This window comes from Pituophis catenifer, unplaced genomic scaffold (assembly GCF_029215685.1).
Source record: "Pituophis catenifer annectens isolate HBS135680 unplaced genomic scaffold, rPitCat1.0.hap2 SCAF_2, whole genome shotgun sequence".
In the NCBI taxonomy this organism is placed as follows: domain Eukaryota; kingdom Metazoa; phylum Chordata; class Lepidosauria; order Squamata; family Colubridae; genus Pituophis; species Pituophis catenifer.
The window spans coordinates 173,972,594-173,993,452 of NW_027256882.1; the positions used below are offsets into that span (position 1 = coordinate 173,972,594).

The 20,859-nt window shown below is 39.5% G+C and overlaps 1 protein-coding gene across 4 annotated transcripts in view; it reads left to right on the plus strand.

Moving 5' to 3' along the window:
- Positions 1 to 710: 710 nt before the first annotated feature.
- The window catches only part of OTUD5 (OTU deubiquitinase 5), a 56,033-nt gene continuing 35,884 nt past the window's right edge, over positions 711 to 20,859 (plus strand). For 3 of the 4 annotated variants that reach the window (XM_070935127.1, XM_070935130.1, XM_070935129.1), the window contains exons 1-2: positions 711 to 1,826; positions 10,603 to 10,696. In XM_070935127.1, the coding sequence (XP_070791228.1) occupies positions 1,242 to 1,826; positions 10,603 to 10,696 (679 nt within the window). In that variant the 5' untranslated portion in view covers positions 711 to 1,241. The remainder of the gene's footprint in view (positions 1,827 to 10,602; positions 10,697 to 20,859) is intronic. The other variant, XM_070935128.1, reaches the window with a different exon arrangement.

Genomic DNA, 20,859 nt, shown 5'->3' on the forward strand with positions numbered 1-20,859 from the left:
GCACAGTAAGAACCGTTGGGACTACGATTCCCGGTATACCCAGAAAGGACGGCCTTTGAGTAAGTATTCTGGGAATTGTAGTTTCAACTGTTGGGATAACATCGAGTTCAAGAAAACGAATATAAAGCACCGGAACACACTTTCTTGATCTGGACGGTTTAGGAATCAGGACACTCGGAAGCGCGCAGTAACCAATCAGATCGAAGAATTTCGGCACACCAAAAAAAAAAGCCGCAAGAACTTTTGCCTCAACCTATCAATTTTTACACCCGGGAGAGCCCCCCAGCCAATCAGAAGGACTCTGCCCATTTCCGCCAATTACAAATGAGATTTGCATTTGTTGACGAATTGAGGAACGGTAATTATATCCCTTAGTCCTATCGGAACGAAGTCTGCCGCTAAGCGTGATTAAAAGCTCCCGCCTCCCTCCCTCGGTCAACGGTGGAGCGGGGAGGAGGAGAAATAAAAAGGCAGAGTTAACAAGCTAAATGACAGTAAAGCTGACTACTCAGGGAAGGACTTCCGTCACTACCGGCCCGTGAATGTTTAAATCACGTGCCGCTCAACCATTAAGAAAGGGATGGTTGCTAAGGTCTGCCCAGGGACCGCCTCAGCTGTAGCTAAGGGGCGTGGAAACGGAAGTCGAGTTCGCCGGGGTCAGAGGCCGGCTGTGTTGATGTTGACACTAGGCCGGGCCCATAGATGGGCCGTAGTAGACGCCGCTGTCAGGAGACCGCGAGAGGTCCGGAAGCTTTAGGCGCCAGCGGGGAAAGGCCCTTTCAGCCAAACTGGGCCGCTCGGGACGGCGGCTTCCCTCTCGGGCTCCTCCTGGGGATTGAATGCTTCGCTTCCTTCCGCCTCCCTGCTGAGCCCGAGCCGAGTTGCCGTGGGACGGCCAGACGTTGTGCTTGAGCCTGTCATCCGGGCACTTCCCTCTGCTTCCTGCCGTCCCTTTCGACTCCTCGCCCCCGACGTCGCCCTTGCCTCCCTCTGTCTCTTTCCCCCCCCCCCCCCACCTTCCCCGAGCCCTCCTCATCCGGGTAACCTGCCCGTGGCTTAGCCCTCCTCATCCGGGCACCCGGCGGCGGTCGGCCCTCGGTGCGCGGCGGTCTTCCTCTGGCCGCCGCCGCTGCCTAGGCAGGCGGCTCCTTCCGCGAGGCTCCTGCCCGGGGGTCTCGTCCCTCGGCGCTCCTCCTCCTCCCCCTTCCTGCCCCCTTCCCTCCCGTCCTCTCGCTTTGGCCATGACGATCCTGCCCAAGAAGAAGGCCTGCCCGGCTGCCGGAGACGGAGATAGGGACCAGCCCGGCTCGAGAGGGGGAGGCCCCGGCGGCCCAGGGGGGCCCGGCGGCGTAGGCGGCCCTGATTCCCGAGGCTGCCCCGGCGCCGATTCCCACCCGCGCGGCGTCGGCGTCGGAGGAGGCGTCGGACCCGGGGATCCGCATTCCGGTCGCGGCGGAGCCCGTCCCCGAGCTTCGCCTCCTCCCCCGCCGCCGCGTTGGGGACTGCCCCCCGCCGGGTCCCCTCCGCCGCCCAATCCCGGTGTTGGAGCCGGGGGCGACGGGCCCGGCCTCGGCCTACTCGACCCCGGAGCGGCCGAAGCGCGGGGCGGAGTAGGCGGCGGCTGCTGCTCCGGGCCCGGCCACAGCAAGCGGCGACGGCAGGGGGGGCCCGGCGGCGGGCTTGGGCTCGGCGGGGCGGCGGGGCCTGGGGGAGGGGGAGGCAATAGTCCCGAGCAAGATGAGGTCGGCGCCGGCTACAACAGCGAAGACGAGTACGAGACGGCGGCAGCCCGCATCGAGAGCATGGACCCGGCCACCGTAGAGCAGGTACCCCTCTAGCGAAAGGACCCGAAAATCGAGGAGGGAGGGAGGCCTCTGGACGGGCATGGAAGAACGGAGGGCATCGGGCTGGAGGCCACCTTTGGTGTGACAGCCACAGGAGGGGCTTGGCTCAACTCTTCGACTATAAGACGATAATGGTTTACTTAACACCCCCCCCCCCCCATGGTTAGAAATGGTCAGCCGAGATGTGGCTGAAAAGCACCCCGGCTGGCCTACCAGATTGCTGCCCCCATGAGTTTAGCCTGTGATGCACAACTTTCCTGGCCCTCTGCAACTGCCTCTTAAGGTGTATGAAAAGAGGCTGCTATGCCTCTTTTCTACTGAGAAAAAAAAAAAAGTTGCACCAGCTTTAATTTTTAGGTGGCTTGCCCATGGCAATGAGGTGTGCAAATTCAGTGCGTTGGTAGCAACTGTGTCTGAAAGAATTTGCTAAATTGTCAGGATTGCATCACAGAGAAATAATCCTTTCCGTATCTCGATATTTGCCATTTTTATTTAGGATAAGTTGTTGGTTCAAAAGGGGATTGGGGGAGGAGGGGGAGGCTATTGTAGTAAGGTTTTAATATACAGTAATCCTGAAAGGAAGGAGAACGGTAATTGATGTGGATAGGAAAGTGAACCTCTGCTAAATCTGCTTAGCTGATAGTGATCATGACTTTGGCAATCATTGAATGTGAAGCTATACTAATGTGAGGCAAAGGAGAATGGGGATACTGATGGAAGGATAAAGGGATCATCTGGGTTCAGACATGTGAAGAAGAATCCTGTCCACTGGAGTGCTATGTCCTGTTTGGGAATCAAAGGTAAACATTCAATCTCCATTGGAGGACAAAACTTTCTTCCACAGATTCCAGTTTGTTTTTTGATAGCAGCAATAATAATATTGTATCTTGTTCCTGTTTTGTCTGCCAAAACATTTTTTTTGCCCGAAGTTTCATGCAATAGATTAAATTCACTTATTTTGGTAGTTTCACTTTTTTCTCCACCAAATTGGTTAGGCTAGTTGATTGATGGTTAACTTTTGTTTCTTATGTAACCACAACTAGGATATCACATCAATTGATTATACCTGCTGAGAGTAAAAAAAAAAGTCATGAAATTTTAACATTAGGTGTGGGCAAAAAAGGAACAAGAACTCCATTGTAATCAGAAAAAAAGGCAGGTTTGTTTTGGGTTGAGAAAGTATAGTCGTAGAAGTCAGAGAAAAAAGCTATTTTTTTTCCTGCAGTTTTGGAGGAGTTGCAAATATAGGTCTCCATGCTTGATAATTACTGATTAATCTGTGATTACAGTTATGTATTTGGCAACTGCTTAACAATGTGGGGGATATTTGTACAAGAAAGAGTTTGCCTATTATGAATTGGAGAGACTGAGGTATGATGAAAGAAATACTAACAGTTGAGGTTACAGTTAGGATCCTTCAACAGTTGAACCTACCTTGTTGTAGGTCCAACAAGCATGCTATTCAAAAGTTAGATTCCAGCATTTATATGTCTGTACCGTATGTATGGCTATATAACATTGATTAGGTTTCACTTATGTCTAATTATGAAACCCAGAACATTTGTTTTTAAATAAGCTGTTCTTCAAGACTGGGCAATGTGATTTTTTTCAAATGGAAAGATTTAATTGAATTTAAAATGTAATGTGTGGTTAGTAAGCTTTGAGCCCTTCCATTTTAAGAATAAACAGATTTCTTTTTGATTCATGAATTGCCCCTATGGTGTTCTCAATAGGGCTATTGCTAAGTATATGTCAGACTTCCCAGGTAAACCAGACACATTATCAGTTGAGCTAATTCTGCTTTATTGTAAGTCTGAAATCTTGCAAGTCTGAAAGTACAAATCTCCTGCTGTCTCCTTTACAGTCTGAGAAGAGGTTAGGGAGGGTCCCTTCTGAGCCTATTTCTCTACTTATGCAGCTATGGGCTATGCTCTCTCTTATCTGATCATTTCCTAGGCAGCATCTACCCATCCGCTCCCCACTCAAGATGTTTCTTACATAATATTTCAGCATGCTTAAGTTTTAACTTTCTTTATAGTATATTGTCATTTCTTAACAGTATGTCGGTATGTTTTCCATGGTTTATTACCAAAAAGCCTTCTTAGCTCAGTTGCTATAAGATAGGTCTTATGGAACATGCAGAAGAAGTGTTGTATTTGTGATTCAAATCCCTGGTTTGAGGTAAACTAGAAAACTGTTGAAATTGTGAAATAAAAGTAAATTCTCTTCATCCCAATATTCCAGTGGGAAGCTAATTTGAGTTAGGCACTACCAGAGTGGCTCCAGAGCAAAATTATTCATGCTTTTAGCTTTAAAATACTGTGCTTTCCTTGCCTTTAAATCTGCCGTATGATCACTCCATATAGGCATCTTTTTAGTAAAATTAAACCATTTGAAGTTATTTCAGCTAAAGAGATAAGTGATGTTAATGTGACAAAAAAGTACCTGGAATATTCTATACTATCACCCTAGCCTTCTTTTAGAATTGATGCAAAATCTGAATGTCAAATGGTTGAAGCAGAACACTTGGCTTGGAATTTAACCTAAGTTTCTGGGAGATGCAGCAATTTAAATACATTAAAAAGCTAAATTCCCTCTGCCATAGAAAAAGAAGGCAAAGCAGCTGTTTTAAACTCTAGCACTATGAATTTGAGTCCAGCATTTGAGGAAAAACCTATTAAATGCAACAATTAAACAACAAAGCAAGTTGCTTTGGAAAATTGCCAAGCTGTGTGAACTGAAAAAGCCCATTAAATGTTTATATTGATGTATCTAAAAGTTTGGGGCAAGTTAATTTGTCTATAATCACAAAGCATCAAATCAAAAAGCTCTTAGTTCACTTAAAAGGCTTCTGAATAGCAGTGCAATTCAATTAAGTTCTGGGACAGGCCAGCTTGATACCCTGTTTGTAAGTCTGTGGTACTAATGTGCCAGATCCTAATTGGTGTTCTATATTCTGTTAAGATGCACATGATTGGACTATCGACAATAATTATGAGGAATAATACAGTCAGGGGCGTGTGAGCAATGTGTTTTAGGGTTGAACCAAGCAGTTTGCCCTTTCTTCTAAAAAAGGGGGAGAAGATATATTTTGGTAGAATTCATATTAGTCTATGTCACTTGCTGTCTTCCACTGAATGGGTCTTCCTCTTTTGGAAAAAAAAAATTCTTGTGAGTATGAGGTTGTTTCAGAGGCTTAGAAAGTTGTAACATCATACCTGTTCCAATGAGGTGGAACATTAACATTTGGCAATTATATTATTTAATAAATAGACTCTGCAGTTTGGGGGGGGGGGGGGAATTAGTCCGGCAACTTCCCTAGGGATAAGAGATCCAAATTGTAAGCCAGCTAGAATATTACCCTAGTATTTTAACATAGGACCAGAAATTATGTTAATAAAGCAACAGTTATTATGGAGCTCATTAAAGAAGACCTACATAATACAAGTTATTTCAGACCATGCAGGGCAGCTCATCACAATCTCTCTGAAATGTTCTAGGCATAGCAGGTAGTTTTGGGAAAAGGTATAAAAAGAATAAACTTATGTGCAGATATAATTGAAATGTGTTATCCCTGTCATCTTCATATCTATGACTGTCAGAGTATTCTTAGGTGCTGTGACTCAAGATACTTACCGTATTTCTGAGTAGACAGTTATTTACTATGAAGTGTCCTACTATTGTTGAATTGTTTTTCATGATTATAGTAGATATGACCCTTAACTGTATGTGCTGATCTCTGTATATCTGCTTACTTGTTCATCAAAAAGGAATTAGCAAATCTGAAAAGAGATTTAGATGAATTTTTGCCTTAACCTTTCTACAGTTCTATAGAAAGTATCTACTGTGGTGATTTCTAACCGTCTACCTAAGCATCCGCATTTGTTGGATTGTAACTCCCATCACCTTCACTCAATAAGTTGGTCAAGGATTGTGCAAGTTACATAAGAATACAGTTAGAGGGGCCCATATGGAGTAAATTGAATGTAGTTTTTGCTTTTTGTTTTATTTGGCCTGGGGTCTTGAAATCAGCATTGATTCTGGTGACTGCTTGGAAAGCCTCTGCAGTTTTCTTGGCAAGGTTTCAGAAATGGTTTGCTATTGCCTCATTCCTAGGGCTAAGAGAGAGTGACAGGTCAAAAATCACCCAGCTGGTTTTGTGCCTATGGCAGGACTAGAACTAATGGTCTGGTTTCTACCCTGATGTTTAACTACTGCACCAAAGTGGGTCTCTCTAATTTTTGCTTAGGTCAACACTGCAAAATGTGCTATTAAGTAGGTCAGTGGGCTCTGACTAAATGAAGTTGGATTCCATATGTGCATGGTTCTGTATAAGAATAAAGATTTGCACAGGAAAGGAGTTTGAACTATTTAGATACAGGTAATTCTCAACATAAAACCACAGTTGGGACAGGAATTTCCATTATAAGTCATTGTGATTGTAAATCCTTGTGATCATATGACCAGACCTGATTTTATAACCATTTTTACCATGGTCATAAGTCAAGTTACTGTGATTATAAGTGTGAGTCTATCTTAATGAATGGTGTGCTTTGCTGAAAACTGGCAAAAAAATGTTACAAATCGTGCTCACGTGACTATAGGATATTACAACCAGTTGTAAATGTGAGCTGGTTGTGAAATGCCCAGATTGTGATCATGTGACTGGGAGTAAGGTGAAGGTTGTAAATTCGAATTTAGATCATAAATGATTTTTTTCAAAGGCTGTTGTTAATTTGAACTGCCATTAAGCAAATGGCCATAAGCCTAGGACTACTTGTAAAAAAGTTATGTAACACTACATCATAATCACAGATAAATTAAGCTTTGAGCAAGGGTTGCATCTTATTCTAAGAACATTTGGTATGTGACATGCCATTGAAACATAGAAATCAATGTTGCAAAGATTTCTCATGGTTATGATATACGATTTGGAATAGATGAAAACTGTGCCTTGCCCTTCCCCAGTTAAGGATATAAAGAAAGGAAGATGTTCATTTTCATATTTTGCAAAGTGGCTAGGGAAATTATACTGTATGTGTGTGCAATTTTTCAGCATGATTGTGATAGGGGTATTACACTTTTCTTATGAATGATTGAAGGTCACTTGCAATTTTGATGTATATAACCAGATTGGCTGTATAAAGTCATGATTTCAGCTGGTTTCCTTTGTGCTACAACCATGCACTTACCTACTCTAATTTCATATCTCAATATATTTATACATTTATTTTCTGACCTCAGTTTGGAAGTGTATTGATAGATGAAGGACAACGAAGGTGGAAAAATGATAAATGATTTTTAACAATTGAAGTGATACCTATGTGGCTTTTTTATTGAATTGAAACAATATGAACAAGAACATTACCGTTGCATAGTTGAGAGATTGAGAAGCAAAATATTCCATGTCTTTTCTACTGATCTTTAGGGAATAGTGAGTCTGCAGATGGGTGAATTTTGTGGAGTAGCAAGTCTGGATGTGTTGTTGAGGTATCTTGAAGTTTCCATAGCCTGGGTCAACCTTCTGATTGCAACAACCATAACTCCCTAGCTCTTCTACCTTTTGCTAAGAAGTTTGGAAATTAGAGTCATCATATATGTGATATAATCAGGCTGCAGCGTGTACCCATTTCTTACAATAATTACAGTTCATTTACCTTTTATATTTATCTTCTCTGCATTTTAATGTGCCAGATTGCCTAGAAAAGTTTCTAATGAATTAATCAAAATAAGCATCATAGTGTTCCTGCCTTATCCAGTGAAAAGTATAAGTTCTCTTAAAGCCTGTTAAGTCTAAATGGTCTTAACTAAATGTTGTTACCTGGTAATACAGGTGATCCTCAAGTTACGACCACCAAAATTGAGCCCAAAATTTATGTTGCCAAATGAGAAATGTGTTAAGTGAGTTTTGCCCCATTTTACGACTTTTCTTGCCACATTTGTTAAGGGAATCACTGCAATTGTTAAATTAGTAACACTGTTGTTAAGTGAATCTGGCTTCCCCATTGACTTTGCCTGGCAGAAAGTCACAAAAGGGGATCACATGACCCTGGGACACAGCAAAGGCCATAAATATAAACCAGTTGTCAAGCCTCTGAATGTAAATCACATGACCATGGGGTGCTGCAATGGTCATAAGTGTGAAAATGGTCATAAGTCAGTGCCGTCTTAACTTTGAACGGTCACTGAATGAACTGTGGTAAATCGATGACTACCTGTAGTAGAATTCAGTAGGGCTCTTTATGCATACAAGCCTAAGGAATCTTCACAGGATAATAAAAAATATATTGGTTCCCCCCCCCCCCATTTTCCCCCTTTTTTCCCTTCAGTGATAAAGACTGCTAAATTGGCAGGAGAGCCATAGAGTCATAAACATCTGGAGAACATTATGGTAGTTGGAGAAGCCAGCTCTGTATTCTCTTTGCTGAGTATTAATTGATGGCGAGAATGCCAGTGTGAAAAGTAGCCAAAGAAGGAAGTTTCGCACCAAAACATAGCACTTGAAGCATCCACAGGTTTTTTTCTCCTGTTGATCTTTCTCTCAATATGATTTCCAATATGATATTGTTGATCTTTGTTTCCAAGGAACACAGTTGGAGTAGGCCTAAACTTCTAGTTTAGAAACAAAACAAATATCAATTTGAAAATTTTTATTTTCAATCTAGCTTCAGGTATGAAGCTTTTAAGTAACCACTAAGATATTGTTTTGAACTGTCAGTTTTCCTTTTTAAAACAGGATTCTTTAATTAGTAGTCTGCTTTATGCTCTTCTTGTAATTCTTGTAGCAAAAAACATTCTGTTGGACTAGAGATTGCTTTTTAGTCTTCAGAAAATTGTTTCATAACTGAATATTTGCAAGATTATAAAGCCAGAATTAAAAGGAAAATAAACATCAATAGAGGTTTCCAGAGGAACTATCACCTAGTCTTCCTTATGTCCCTAATCTAGTGCCCCGACTCTACAAATATTCTCTTTCCCTAATCTGTTCAAATTCAATATTACTGGGGCTGATAGGGAATGATGAAAAAGTAGAATTGCTAACAAAGGGGATACGAAAATCTTGATTACTTAAAAATCTAGCTCTCGCTGTTGCCAGTAGATGGCAATGAAACTATTTGGGCCAAAGACAAAAGGCTAAATAAATTTGGAGCAGCATTCTTTTGAATTGCCATTAATATACGTTTTTCCGAATTACTTGTGTGCCATCAAGTTGCTGTCAACCTTTAATGACTAAAATCTTTAATAGATTACTGAAAGACAGTATGCAGTGGGTCATTATGTGATCATTTCTTGAACAAAGTAATGTACTATTCAATATAGATATATCTCAATTAGTACAATTAATGAATCCCACAAAATGGTTGCATTATTCAAATTTACAATATTCAAAGTGATATTTCTATGAAAAATAGGGTAATTGGCTCCAGCATGAAACACAAATGTTTACATATTAATTAAACACTGTAAAAGAGGATAAACTTTTATGCAAAGTGCATTTGCTATCTCCTGTATTCTGCAGATGCATTAAACACAAGTTGCTATCACTTCATAATTTGCAATAAATCAAGTATTGCGCTATTCAAACTCACACTAATTGTAAACTACCTGTATGCTTGAAGCAATGATACCATATGAAATTGTGGAATTTACTTCCAAAGTGACTGAATGTATTTATTTAGGAGAGAAGAAAGGATTATTTAATTAGAATGTGAAGAGGGTTCTTTTTTTTTCCTTTTGAAAAAAAGTAAATTGCTAATCCTCCTACAGGTTGCAGAGCTGGATATATGGGTAGGAGAATGCAGAAAACAGAATTGTACAATCAGGCATGACTTAAATGCTGTTCTTAAAGCTCTGGGTATTTGCAAAAAATATGGGGGTTGTACCAAAATGAGCTTGTAATCACAAAGCCTCTGGAGAGGTGCCTTGTCCTGTACGAGTTCCTTAGCTGCTATCTTCCTGCTTCATGACCTCTCGCATTCTCTGTACAACAAGCATGGAAGGTGAAGAGCTTTAATCTGACTTTTAAGTATGGGAATTGTGCTTACTGGGTTCAATCTAAGAAGTTGGGGCCGACCTGTAAAGCCTTAAATGGCTTAGGATCAATAAAGGGATTATTTCCACTGTTGCAAACCTGACAATCTGTCAAGATTTGTAGGAAGAATCCCATGCTGTCAACAATCCATCTTTCCTGCACACATGGGAAAAGAGCCTTTTCCTCTCTTGCTCCCAGAAAAAGGAGCATTTCTTTAGGAGTTGTGTTTGGCCCCTACTCTCTTGGATTTAAAAAAGAAAAATCCCTGAAGACATTTCCAATCAGGTTTTTAATTAATTGGATGCAATACAAATGTTACTGTTAATTTATGTTTTATACTCTGTTTCAGTTTTAAATTTTTGTTAGCTGACTGACATAAGTAAAAAGGCAAAGTATAAAACAGACATATAAATAAAATTGTGCATGATTCGATTAGTGCCAATCCTGTATAATTCTATTCTTGGTTACAGCACAATTTGGAATTAACAGGGGCCATTAACCCAGGGTTGTAATGATCACTGCTTGGTGTGGGCAGCCTCTAGTGGGCAGCAGAGTTACTTATTGCATGTGGATAATCTTTCTTCTCCAATGTGGTTTTTCCACCTGGTCCCTCTTTTTATAAGTAATCATGGGTAGATCAGGAGAGAAAGTTGGTTATGTTGCTCTCCTCATTTGTGGGATGGGGATGCTGTCTAACTTGCTGACATCTGCCCCTCCTGTCACCAGCAGGAACACAGGTTCGAGAAGGCGCTGAGAGAGAAGAAAGGGTTCATCATAAAACAGATGAAGGAAGATGGGGCCTGCTTGTTCCGGGCTGTGGGTAAGTCCTGCCTGCTGATGGGATCTACCTTAGAGAGGTTGGACAGCAGGCAGCACTCAAGCTGAAGTGAATCTCTTCCCTCAGTTTTTAAAGTCACATATAGCCTCACATATAGGTCAAATATTTACATTGTGTTAATTATAATATTTCAGATCCAGTGTTAAATTTCAGTAATTGTAGATTTGATCATTAACACGGTGACTTACATTTAACATTCGACAACTGGTATTGCAGCTGGGTTTAAAAAATTCAAATCGAAAATGGGATCCAATTACTGGCGTATAAGAAGTAAGGCGATCATTTTGATTTTTTGTCTGCTCTGTTACTGCCACATTTTCACTTTTAACCTCATTGGTTCTTTTTCATTTGGTCCCTAATGCAATTTATTTAATTTGGTACTCAGCTTGAGATGAAAGTAACCTTTTAACCTGAGCCAGAGACCTAGTAGTGGGATGGGATGGAATCAAATAGTTGGGCAAGTTCAGACTTCCAGTATTTTCTCTGAGCGGGAAATGTTAGTAGCTTTTAACTTTTGCTGAGGAAAAACATTCCACATATACTTTATTATTTTATTAGCTAAAAACTGTTTTGGTATTTAATACCTGTTGTTGGTTATCTGATTGATGTTTGTGGAAGAATCTGTTGCCATGTATATACCAGCGATGGAAAACCTCTGTACCACTAGATCTTTTCTTTCCCCCAAAACAGAGAACCCTCTTCAACTGGGAATGCCTCCTGCCTTATAAATGAGGAAATAGGAATATTGGCAAAGCGCAGTTGTTGCTTAAAGGCTTTATTGTGTTCTACTCACTGGTGGGTAGCCTATGGGATTGCAAACTGGAAACAAAGTTTTTGTACCCCACTCCTCCCCGCACTCCTGAAGGGGTGGGATGCAAAATTCTGGCCATGTTTACAGGCTTAAGGAGCAAATAAATGTCAGTTGGTCCATTATCTTGATATTTGTATTGCTTTAATACATCCAACTTGGTTGATCTGATATTTCTTCTGCACAGTCTTGATACGATCTCAAACTCTGTACGTATGTCCAAAATTAATTAATCATTTATTTCATTCATCAATTTGCCACCCATTTCTCAGTTCAGACAAAATTTAACATCTTAGTTTTCCTTCTTAGCTAGCCTCTCACTGAATTTTTAAAAAATCTATCAGTACTCTTCTTTATTTGATAGGCTAGAATTCTTAACTCTGAAATTCTACTCTCACTTGTTCACAATCATGCAAGTTTTCCGTGGACAGAATAGTGAAAATCAAGTTCATTATCATCGGCAGGCAGAAACCCTGGTTAATTTTACTGACTCTTATAACTTCAACTATATATTGTTCCTGCCTCAGTCACTCTATACTTTTATAATTTTTATAATGCAGTGCTTCCTTTGTAAATTCCTAAATGGTTTCCTATCTGCATTTCATATCATGGATGTTCCTTCATATTCTGTGACTTTCCTCTACATCCTTATCTGCAATACACCTTTGTCCTTTTGAGATAGGGAACATTTGATCTGTAACCTGGATGTACCCAATTGGACTTCCTCTTTCAGCCCCAGTTTGCTATAGCAATAGCACTTAGACTTATATACCGCTTTACAGTGCTTTACAGCCCTTTCTAAGCAGTTTACATAGTCAGCATATTGCCCCCAACAATCTGAGTTCTCATTTTACCCACTCGGAAGGATGGAAGGCTGAGTCAACCTTGAGCCTGGTGAGATTTGAACTGCCAAATTGCAGTCAGCAGAAGTAGCCTGCAGTACTGCACTCTAACTACTATGCCACTGTGCTATACCTTCTGTACCTTCTGTATAGCAATGACACTTTAAAAGATTGCAGCTTTTCAAATGTGTTTGTGATTTATTTCAAGGGGGGGAGGCATGGTGTTACCCCCCCCTTTCATATGTTATGACACTCCCTTTCCTGCAGCACAGTTGTTCTGAATGGATACTTTCTTAAGGCCAAATGTTGAGTAGCGAAGCAAAATTTTGCTGGGGAGAAAAAGGGATATAGAGGTCAGAAGAAAGAAAGTATGATTATGAGATAACTCCATTTGTACCTACTGATTATGTGTGGCTTTGAGTATATTTCCTGCAGAAAAATTATGCGCTTTGGCTGGAAAAAAAATTCTCACCTCTAATTCTGCTTCTATTGGCAGAGTTTTATTCATTTATTTGTAGAATGTTGTGGAATCCTACAATCATGTATATGTGATAGTATTCTTTTCCAAAGAATTGTTCTAAATTCAGTAGGCAAACAAAAAAGAAGAGCTTAGGGGAAAAGTAAGAATAAGACTGGGAAGACTGTTGATTTCAGTTCCATGGACTTTTGCTTAGTTAGAATAAAATACAGGTAGTTTTTGCTTAACAGTAATTGGGACTGGCAACTCCGTCACTGAGTGATGTGGTCATTAAAGTGTAAAATCACATGACTGCACAGACTTACGACAGCAGTTGCAGTAGTTCTAGTTGCTATCATTAAGTGAATCCAGCATGGGCTATTAGGTGTCACATCACATGAACGCCATTTGCAACCATCTGCTGGTTTCCCCATTAACTTTGCTTGTCAGAAGCTGGAAGTGAAGGTCGCAAATTGTGATTACATAACGGTGGGGAAATGTGACAGCCACAACTATGAAGATTAGTTGTATGTCTCCTTGTTCAGTGCTGTCCTAACTTTGAACATGGTTCAAAGTTCAAATGATTGTTAAATGAGAGCTATCTATATTAGCTAGGACTAGGAAATGATCCAAACCCTTCCCAAAATAATGAGATTTGAGGAGGTTCTTAACCCCTTTTCTTTACCAAATGACAGCCATGTAATAAAGATCAGCGGTGTTTCAGGACTGGGAGACCTTTGGACAAGAGAATAGTAGAGATGGGTAAGTGCTGGAAAAGAAGTGCTGAGAGAAAATCAAGAGTTTTGAAAGTGAGGAACAGAACTTTGTGCAAAGTTAGGGACTGGATAAGAAGTCTGAAAAGGGCTTAGGATCAAAATGACGAGACTGGTTGCTGAGTGCCCAAAATGTGGTCACATGACTATGGAGGTGGGTGCAGCCATTAGAACTTCGGTACCAGGTTTTAATGATGCTTTGGGTAATAACCGCCGTGCCCTCAAGACCTTTTTATTCCAACAGGCTGGCCTGGCCTAACCTCCCTTTTTAATTGTAAATTTTAAATTTGTCTAAAACTTTAGGGGTGTTTTAATCTGTTCCGGGCCAAATTTATTTAATTAGGTTTTTATACTGTTTTTAAATTTTGTAATCTGTGTGTTTTATCTCTTGGCTGTTCACCGCCCTGAGTCCTTCGGGAGTAGAGCAGTATATAAATCTAATAAAAATAAATAAATAAATAAATAAATAAATAAATAAATAAATAAATAAATAAATAAATAAATAAATAAATAAATAAATAAATAAATAAATAAATAAATAAATAAATAAATAAATAAATAAATAAATGGGACTGGTCATAAGCACTACCAGTATCAGGTACAAATGATGCTTTTTTCCCCTTTGACATTCCATTTACTTGTTTTACAACATTATAAAAACAAGGTGAGTCCCCTTCTCCATCCAGCAAAATGTTTTGTCAGACCTGGACACCTTTTGCCTGGAGAATTCTAGTCTTTTTTTCTGGCTTTTTATTGAATCATCATCATATCCACCCAATACTCAATTTCCAGTTAAGAAAAAGGGGGGGGTTGGGCATAGCGAACAATGAATTTGCTATGTTCATTTAACAACCACAACAAAAAAGGTAAAATCAAGGTGGTCACCTGATAATCCACTTTATGACCACCACAACTTATGAATAGAATTTCCAGTTTTAATTACAGTCATAATTCGAGAACTACCTGTGCGGTGAGGTGGATACAGATATGAATAAGATAAAAAAAATCAGATGGAAAAAAGAGAATGACAACCCTAAATGTAATCACCTTGAGCAGATAGCAGTATTACAGCTAGTTATGGAAATGGGATTAAATAGAAGGCAGATCAGTTGGGATAGTAGGGGATGGGTGTTTGTATCAGGAATGCTGAAAGCCATGGGGAACAGTAAGACTGTCCAGGGACAAGCGGAGGATAGAAATAAAAGCACACCAAGGGCAGAACCCAGAAGCAGTCTGAGTATAGTTGCTACCCACAGACATTTCAAGACAGCTTCTGTTCTAAAATGAGTCTGAACTGAAAATGTAAAAAAAATCAAATGCTGAGTTTTTGTTTCATTTAACTATTTGTTCAAATATTTTGCTCAGAGAGGGATCAGTCTATACAACTCAATCTTTGGGATCTAGGTTAGATTTTGTTTTTCAAAAGTAGCTTAATTACTATCTCTTTTAAATTGGCTCTTGGACCAAGCTGTACATCCTCTCTCTAGAGAGAGAGATATAAGCTGAAAAGGACCAAAAAGTTAATATTCAGTGATTGACTAGCCAAAACACCATGTCCTCTCCTCAAACTTCAAATAATTGAAACTCATCCGGTGATCCAGTCAGTGTTTAACCAGTTGTTTACAACATTGTGAAACAGTTCCTGAAACCACATTCTTGGAATTCATGTGTGGCTTTAAATTTTTGTAGAAATCTGAAACTTCAATTCAGTGTTACTTTTAAGTGAGAAAACACCCCTTTCTGTTTCTTTTCTTCACAGCCTAGCTTCATTTACTAAAAACACTAGTGACCTGGTCTCTTTTACGAGAAACACATGCTAGAAATTTCCTGCTAGCTAGTGGTAATGAGAATACTGACCACTTTGTTACTCATGCATTGAATTTTCTGAGTAAAACCTCATTTCTACTTTAAAATGTTTGGTCTGTGCAGAGCCCCATATATAACTTAGTGTTGTATAAAACAATTCTTTTTTTAATATAGCATAATCAATGGTAATTTTAAATATGATACATTAATACAGCAGGTAATATATGAAGTAGTGAAATTTGAATGGAGCATCATTTCGACAAAGCCAAAAAAAAGAGAGGCTTATCTGAGATTAAGTGGATATAGCACTACAATAATGAGTCTGGATTCAAATTGCAACATAGGCATGCAATTGTCATGAATCTGGACAAACCAGCTAGCAATTAGCCTCTATTGCTCCATCAGTAAATAAATTCAATTTAGTTGCTCTTATTACTCATTGGCTGCATTCATCACTGAGTTAGAGGGCAAGCTACTTTCAGTCACCTGTTTGCCATCATTTTGCTTTTCTTTGTTTTCATGTATGGATATTCATTGTGAGAAATGTATAAATTGATATGTTGTCTGAATTTGGAATGCTGACTAAATACAGTCAGAGGAGGAATGCTTCATTTGTCAACAATTATTATTTAAGGCCAACAATCCTTGCTTGTGACAGCATGCTGAATTTTGAAAGTTTGTATGCAAGCTATGCCTGAATTCAGGACTCTTCCTCTGGAATTCCAGATTAGCCTTTTACAAGTTAACACTCCCCAAATGTATTGTGACTGCAATTTGTAGAATTTTTATAACCCATGCTGGCTGGGAATTGCAATAACATTACAGCAGCTTGAGGAAGACTGCTCCAGATGATTCATACAAGTAATCCAGTTGCTTTTTGTTGCAATCTAAAGAATCAAAGGCCTTCTGCAACAAAAGTGGTGCCAATCAAGCTGCCTCTTACATTATTATTCTTGCCTGACTGGAATTGAATAATACTTCTAGGTAATTAGAACCAGGGTGGATAAAAATCGATGATTTTTAAAATAAAAATCTGTTTTTTTTTATTTTTATCAAACTTACTTTAATAAAACGCTTTTATTAAAATCTATAAAATAGTTTTCTATTTAAGATACATTAATAATTTAGTTTATTCAACATGAAATTGAGCTTAGTTATGTAGCATGAGGCTGTATGTTCTGCAATATTAGGACTGTTGGTGAATCAATAGTGTCTCTGCGGGACAGAGATGACAGTTGCTCTTTAAAAATTATGATTTAAATCAAGTTGATTTAAATCAAGCCTTTTTACTAGTGATTTGGTACTTAAAAGATCCTTAAAAGGACCGTGGGGTTGTATGTGAAGCCAGGAGATTCTCACGGATGTCTGGTTACCAGTCCGTCTGTTACTCATTTAGCACCACCCAGGAGGTACGTGTGGCTTAAGGATTGCCATGGACGCGAGTAACTTTGCCTCCCAACATATCATCCACACAAAAGTGGATGGAAGTGTGGAGTAGCTATTCCCCCCAAGATATCTCTGAGCATATTAATCCTAATAGTATACCTCCAGGATTTAACCTACCCCGACACATATGGGTGACATATAACAGAATTAGAACGACTCATGGGGTGTGTGCCGACTCCTTGTATAAATGGGGAAAGACACCTTCAGCACAATGTGATTGCGGGGCCCCCCGACAGACTATCCAATATATAGTGAGGGAATGCTCTAACAGAAGGTATCCAGGAGATACCTCTGCGTAACAACGACAGCTACTGACTGGATCTCCAAACTCGACATTAAACTCTGAAATGTTATTTCTGTTTTTCTCTTAGGTTTTCTTACTGCTTTTTTTTTATTGTTTTAAATGTTTTAACCTGTAAAAATGAAGTGTTTAATACTGTGTGTGACCAGCCATACGCTAAATAAATAAAATACTAGTGATTTAAACCATGATTTAAATCGCGATTTAAATCGACTTGATTTACATCAGATCCATCCCGGTTAGAACCTACAAAACTTGACACGCACACACACCCTCCTCCGCATAATAAATACTGTGCTAGTACCATTGATGAACAAAGATTCTCCCTTGCTGATGTGAAGTCTAAAGAGAGCTAGTATCATTACTTAACTGGGACTTTTTAATCGATACAGGCTTGAAATGTTAAAATGTCAGTTACAGTCTAGCATTATAGTTTGGCAGATAGATTTGGAAAGCTTGTAAAACAGCTGTGTTTTAAGTGCTGAATGGGTGCTTCCTGTAGAAAGTTCACTAACAATAATATCCCATTCCATATGGAAAAATTTATAGATGTTCCATTTACTTCCTTTTTTTATTTTTGAAATGCTGGCAGATAGCTTTAAGTGCTCCTTTTTGTTTCTGAATGTCTACCTGCCTTTCTAAACCCCTCTGCATAAGTGGTTTTGTCCTACAGGCTTTTTCTTTCAGGAAACCACAAAGCAGCAATAAATCTCCATCATGGGACCCAAAGAGCTACATTTTCAGACACTTGCACATTAAATCATATAAAATGTAGTACATGTTGAGAAGCCTTCTATACTATATTACAGGTTGAAGTGCTACTTTTCAAGCATTCCTTTCTGTACTCTATAGTAACTTACTATTTTTTCCTTTTAATTACCTTAAACAAGATAATTTCCATCTTGTCTTTTTGCCAGCTGTTCGCCTATTTTGTTTAAATAATTGAGTTTCTGGGAGAATTGACATGCCTTCTACAATTGAGCTAATTTTATTTGACAGTTAAGCTTTTGGTTCTACTAACTCTCTTTCTTTCCTTGGAGATACCATAAAGTAGTTCCTTGTTTGAATCTGTTGTTTGCCCCCTTCATCTTACTTAGATGCTTAATTTCATTATCCCTGTTATCATTTACTTGGCACTTTTGGCCTTTCAATCTATCAAATCTGCCCTGGTGGCGCAGTGGTTAGAATGCACTATTGCAGGCTAACTCTGCCCACAACCTGGAATTCGATCCTGACAGGCTCAACATTGACTCAGCCTTCCATCCTTCCAAAGTCGGTAAAATGAGGATCCAGATTGCTGGGAGCAATATGTTAACACTATAAAATGCTCAGAGAATGCTATAAAGCACTATGGAGCAGCATATAAATCTTAAGTGCTATTGCTATTCTATGCGAAGTTTTTTTCTGTAACCCCTGAAATCATAATGTTATCTCTCTTCTGTCTGGGCGGTGTAATTTTGAAAGAAGTTATATGAGCATGATTTAAAAACAAAATATTAACTGATAACTGCAGTTAGTTGCTGTGCGTTGTTGCTTTTGCATAATACCTGTGAGATTTATGTACATAGATGTATGCCTGGCCAGAGCCTGATTTGGAGACTACCAGAGCGGTGGAATTGGTGGGACTCCCAATATGACTATATACACAGTTCCTGCTGAACCCTTTCACTTTGTTTTTGATCATGTTTTGGTTCTGCAACCCAACAAGACAGACACAGACTTCAGAGGATAATTAGAACTGCAGAAAAAACAATTACTACCAACCTGCCTTCCATTGAGGACCTGTATACTGCACGAGTCAAAAAGAGGTCTGTGAAAATATTTACAGACCCCTTGCATCCTGGACATAAACTGTTTCAACTCCTACGCTCAAACGATGCTATAGAGCACTGCACACCAGAACAACTAGACACAAGCACAGTTTTTTCCCGAACGCTATCACTCTGCTAAACAAATAATTCCCTCAACACTGTCAAACTAGTTACTAAGTCTGCACTACTATTAATCTTCTCATCTTTCCTATCACCCATCTCCTCCCACTTATGACTGTATGACTGTAACCTTGTTGCTGGTATCCTTACAATTTATATTGACTGTTCCTAATATGATTTGATTGCTTATTTGTTCCCTAAGACTATTATTAAGTGTTTTACCTTATGATTCTTGACGAATGTATCTTTTCTTTTATGTACACCGAGAGCGTATGCACCAAGACAAATTCCTTGTGTGTACAATCACACTTGGCTAATAAAGAATTTTATTCTATTCTATTCATTGAGTATTAACATATTCATTCTTGAGCTGATTGTCCTTCTGCTTTATCAACATTTTTTTCTTGTTTTCTTTAATCTTTCCTCATCTCATTTTCAATCCTTAGAGTTTCTTAGTGCATTCTTATCTTTCCATCACAGTATAGGGCTCCTATCTGAAGAGCTAATCTTTTCAGGCTTTGTCTCAGACCAGAGAATATTACCTCTCCTGCCTCAATGGAGGTCATGCAGTCTAGTAAACTGTCTTGTTCTTCTTTGTTAGGCACTCCTAATAGTTTTAAGAATGATGCACACCAATGTTACTGTAGCCACAACCCTTCTAACCATTCTACTATATCCTCAGAAATATATGGCAGCTTCCTCATTTCTTCAAGCAGCCGCCATACTATTATAGCATTGGCACTCAGGAAATTGCCTATTAATGATTCAGAGCCTTCAAAGAGGCCTGCCACCCAAATCAAACCCCAGCAAAAAGTAAAAAAAAGGAATGTAGAGCCTTTTGAATCTCTGATCCCAGCTTTAGCAGACTTGAATCATTCTTTACAGTGGCCTTCTACAATCTTGCTGCTTGTAGTCCAAATGTTGATAAACTTTCCAATTTGTATTCCAATGGGTATTTATCAGCAACTCTGCCAGTGTGGGATTTAATCTCAGAAGGAAGATTTGGTACAAACCTCCCTTAATTGGTATTCTTCTGGGCTCTGTATAATATAGATATTATCAGACAAATGCCTATGGAGATTCTCAGTCATCCAGGTCATGGTTGTCCCAAAGGTGCTTTTTCAAGAGGCAACGGGACTGTCTGGTTTTTCTTTGAAGACGTTTTGCTTTTCCTGCAAGAAGCTTCTTCAGCTCTGACCTGATGGAGGGGAGTGGAACAGTCAGAGCTGAAGAAGCTTCTTGGAGGAGAAGCAAAACAGAAGAAAAACAAGTCCAGTTGCCTCTTGAAAAAGCACCTTTGGAACTATCAGGATAAGTGAAAGAATATTCTTCAGCTATCTTGAGGTCACTCACATTGTAGTCACTTCATGGCCACGCTGCTTCCAAATAGCACCTCAGAATTCAGTTAATTACATATGCTAGAGTGGATCACTGGTCCATTCAGAATCAATCCTTTTATCAACCCATAATTGCCAGAAAAGCCCAAATACAGTGAAGCAGATCATTTACATGCTGGCCTTCCACTCCATATTCTTTTCAGTTTCAACCATCAAATCACGTCTCCATCTGCTGAGGCTACTCAGCATCAGAACAGGATTCAAAAGCTTTGTATTTGTTACCTTGTTTCAGCTACTCTCCCTGGTGCCATTTGCATCTCAAAGACCATCATTTTTTTTAAATAGAAAGAGCATATTGTTCTGTTGCTTGGTTCTTGATAGATGTTGGCACTGCCTATACCCAGTTTTTGATTTTGATCATGACGTTTCTCATATGGATTATTA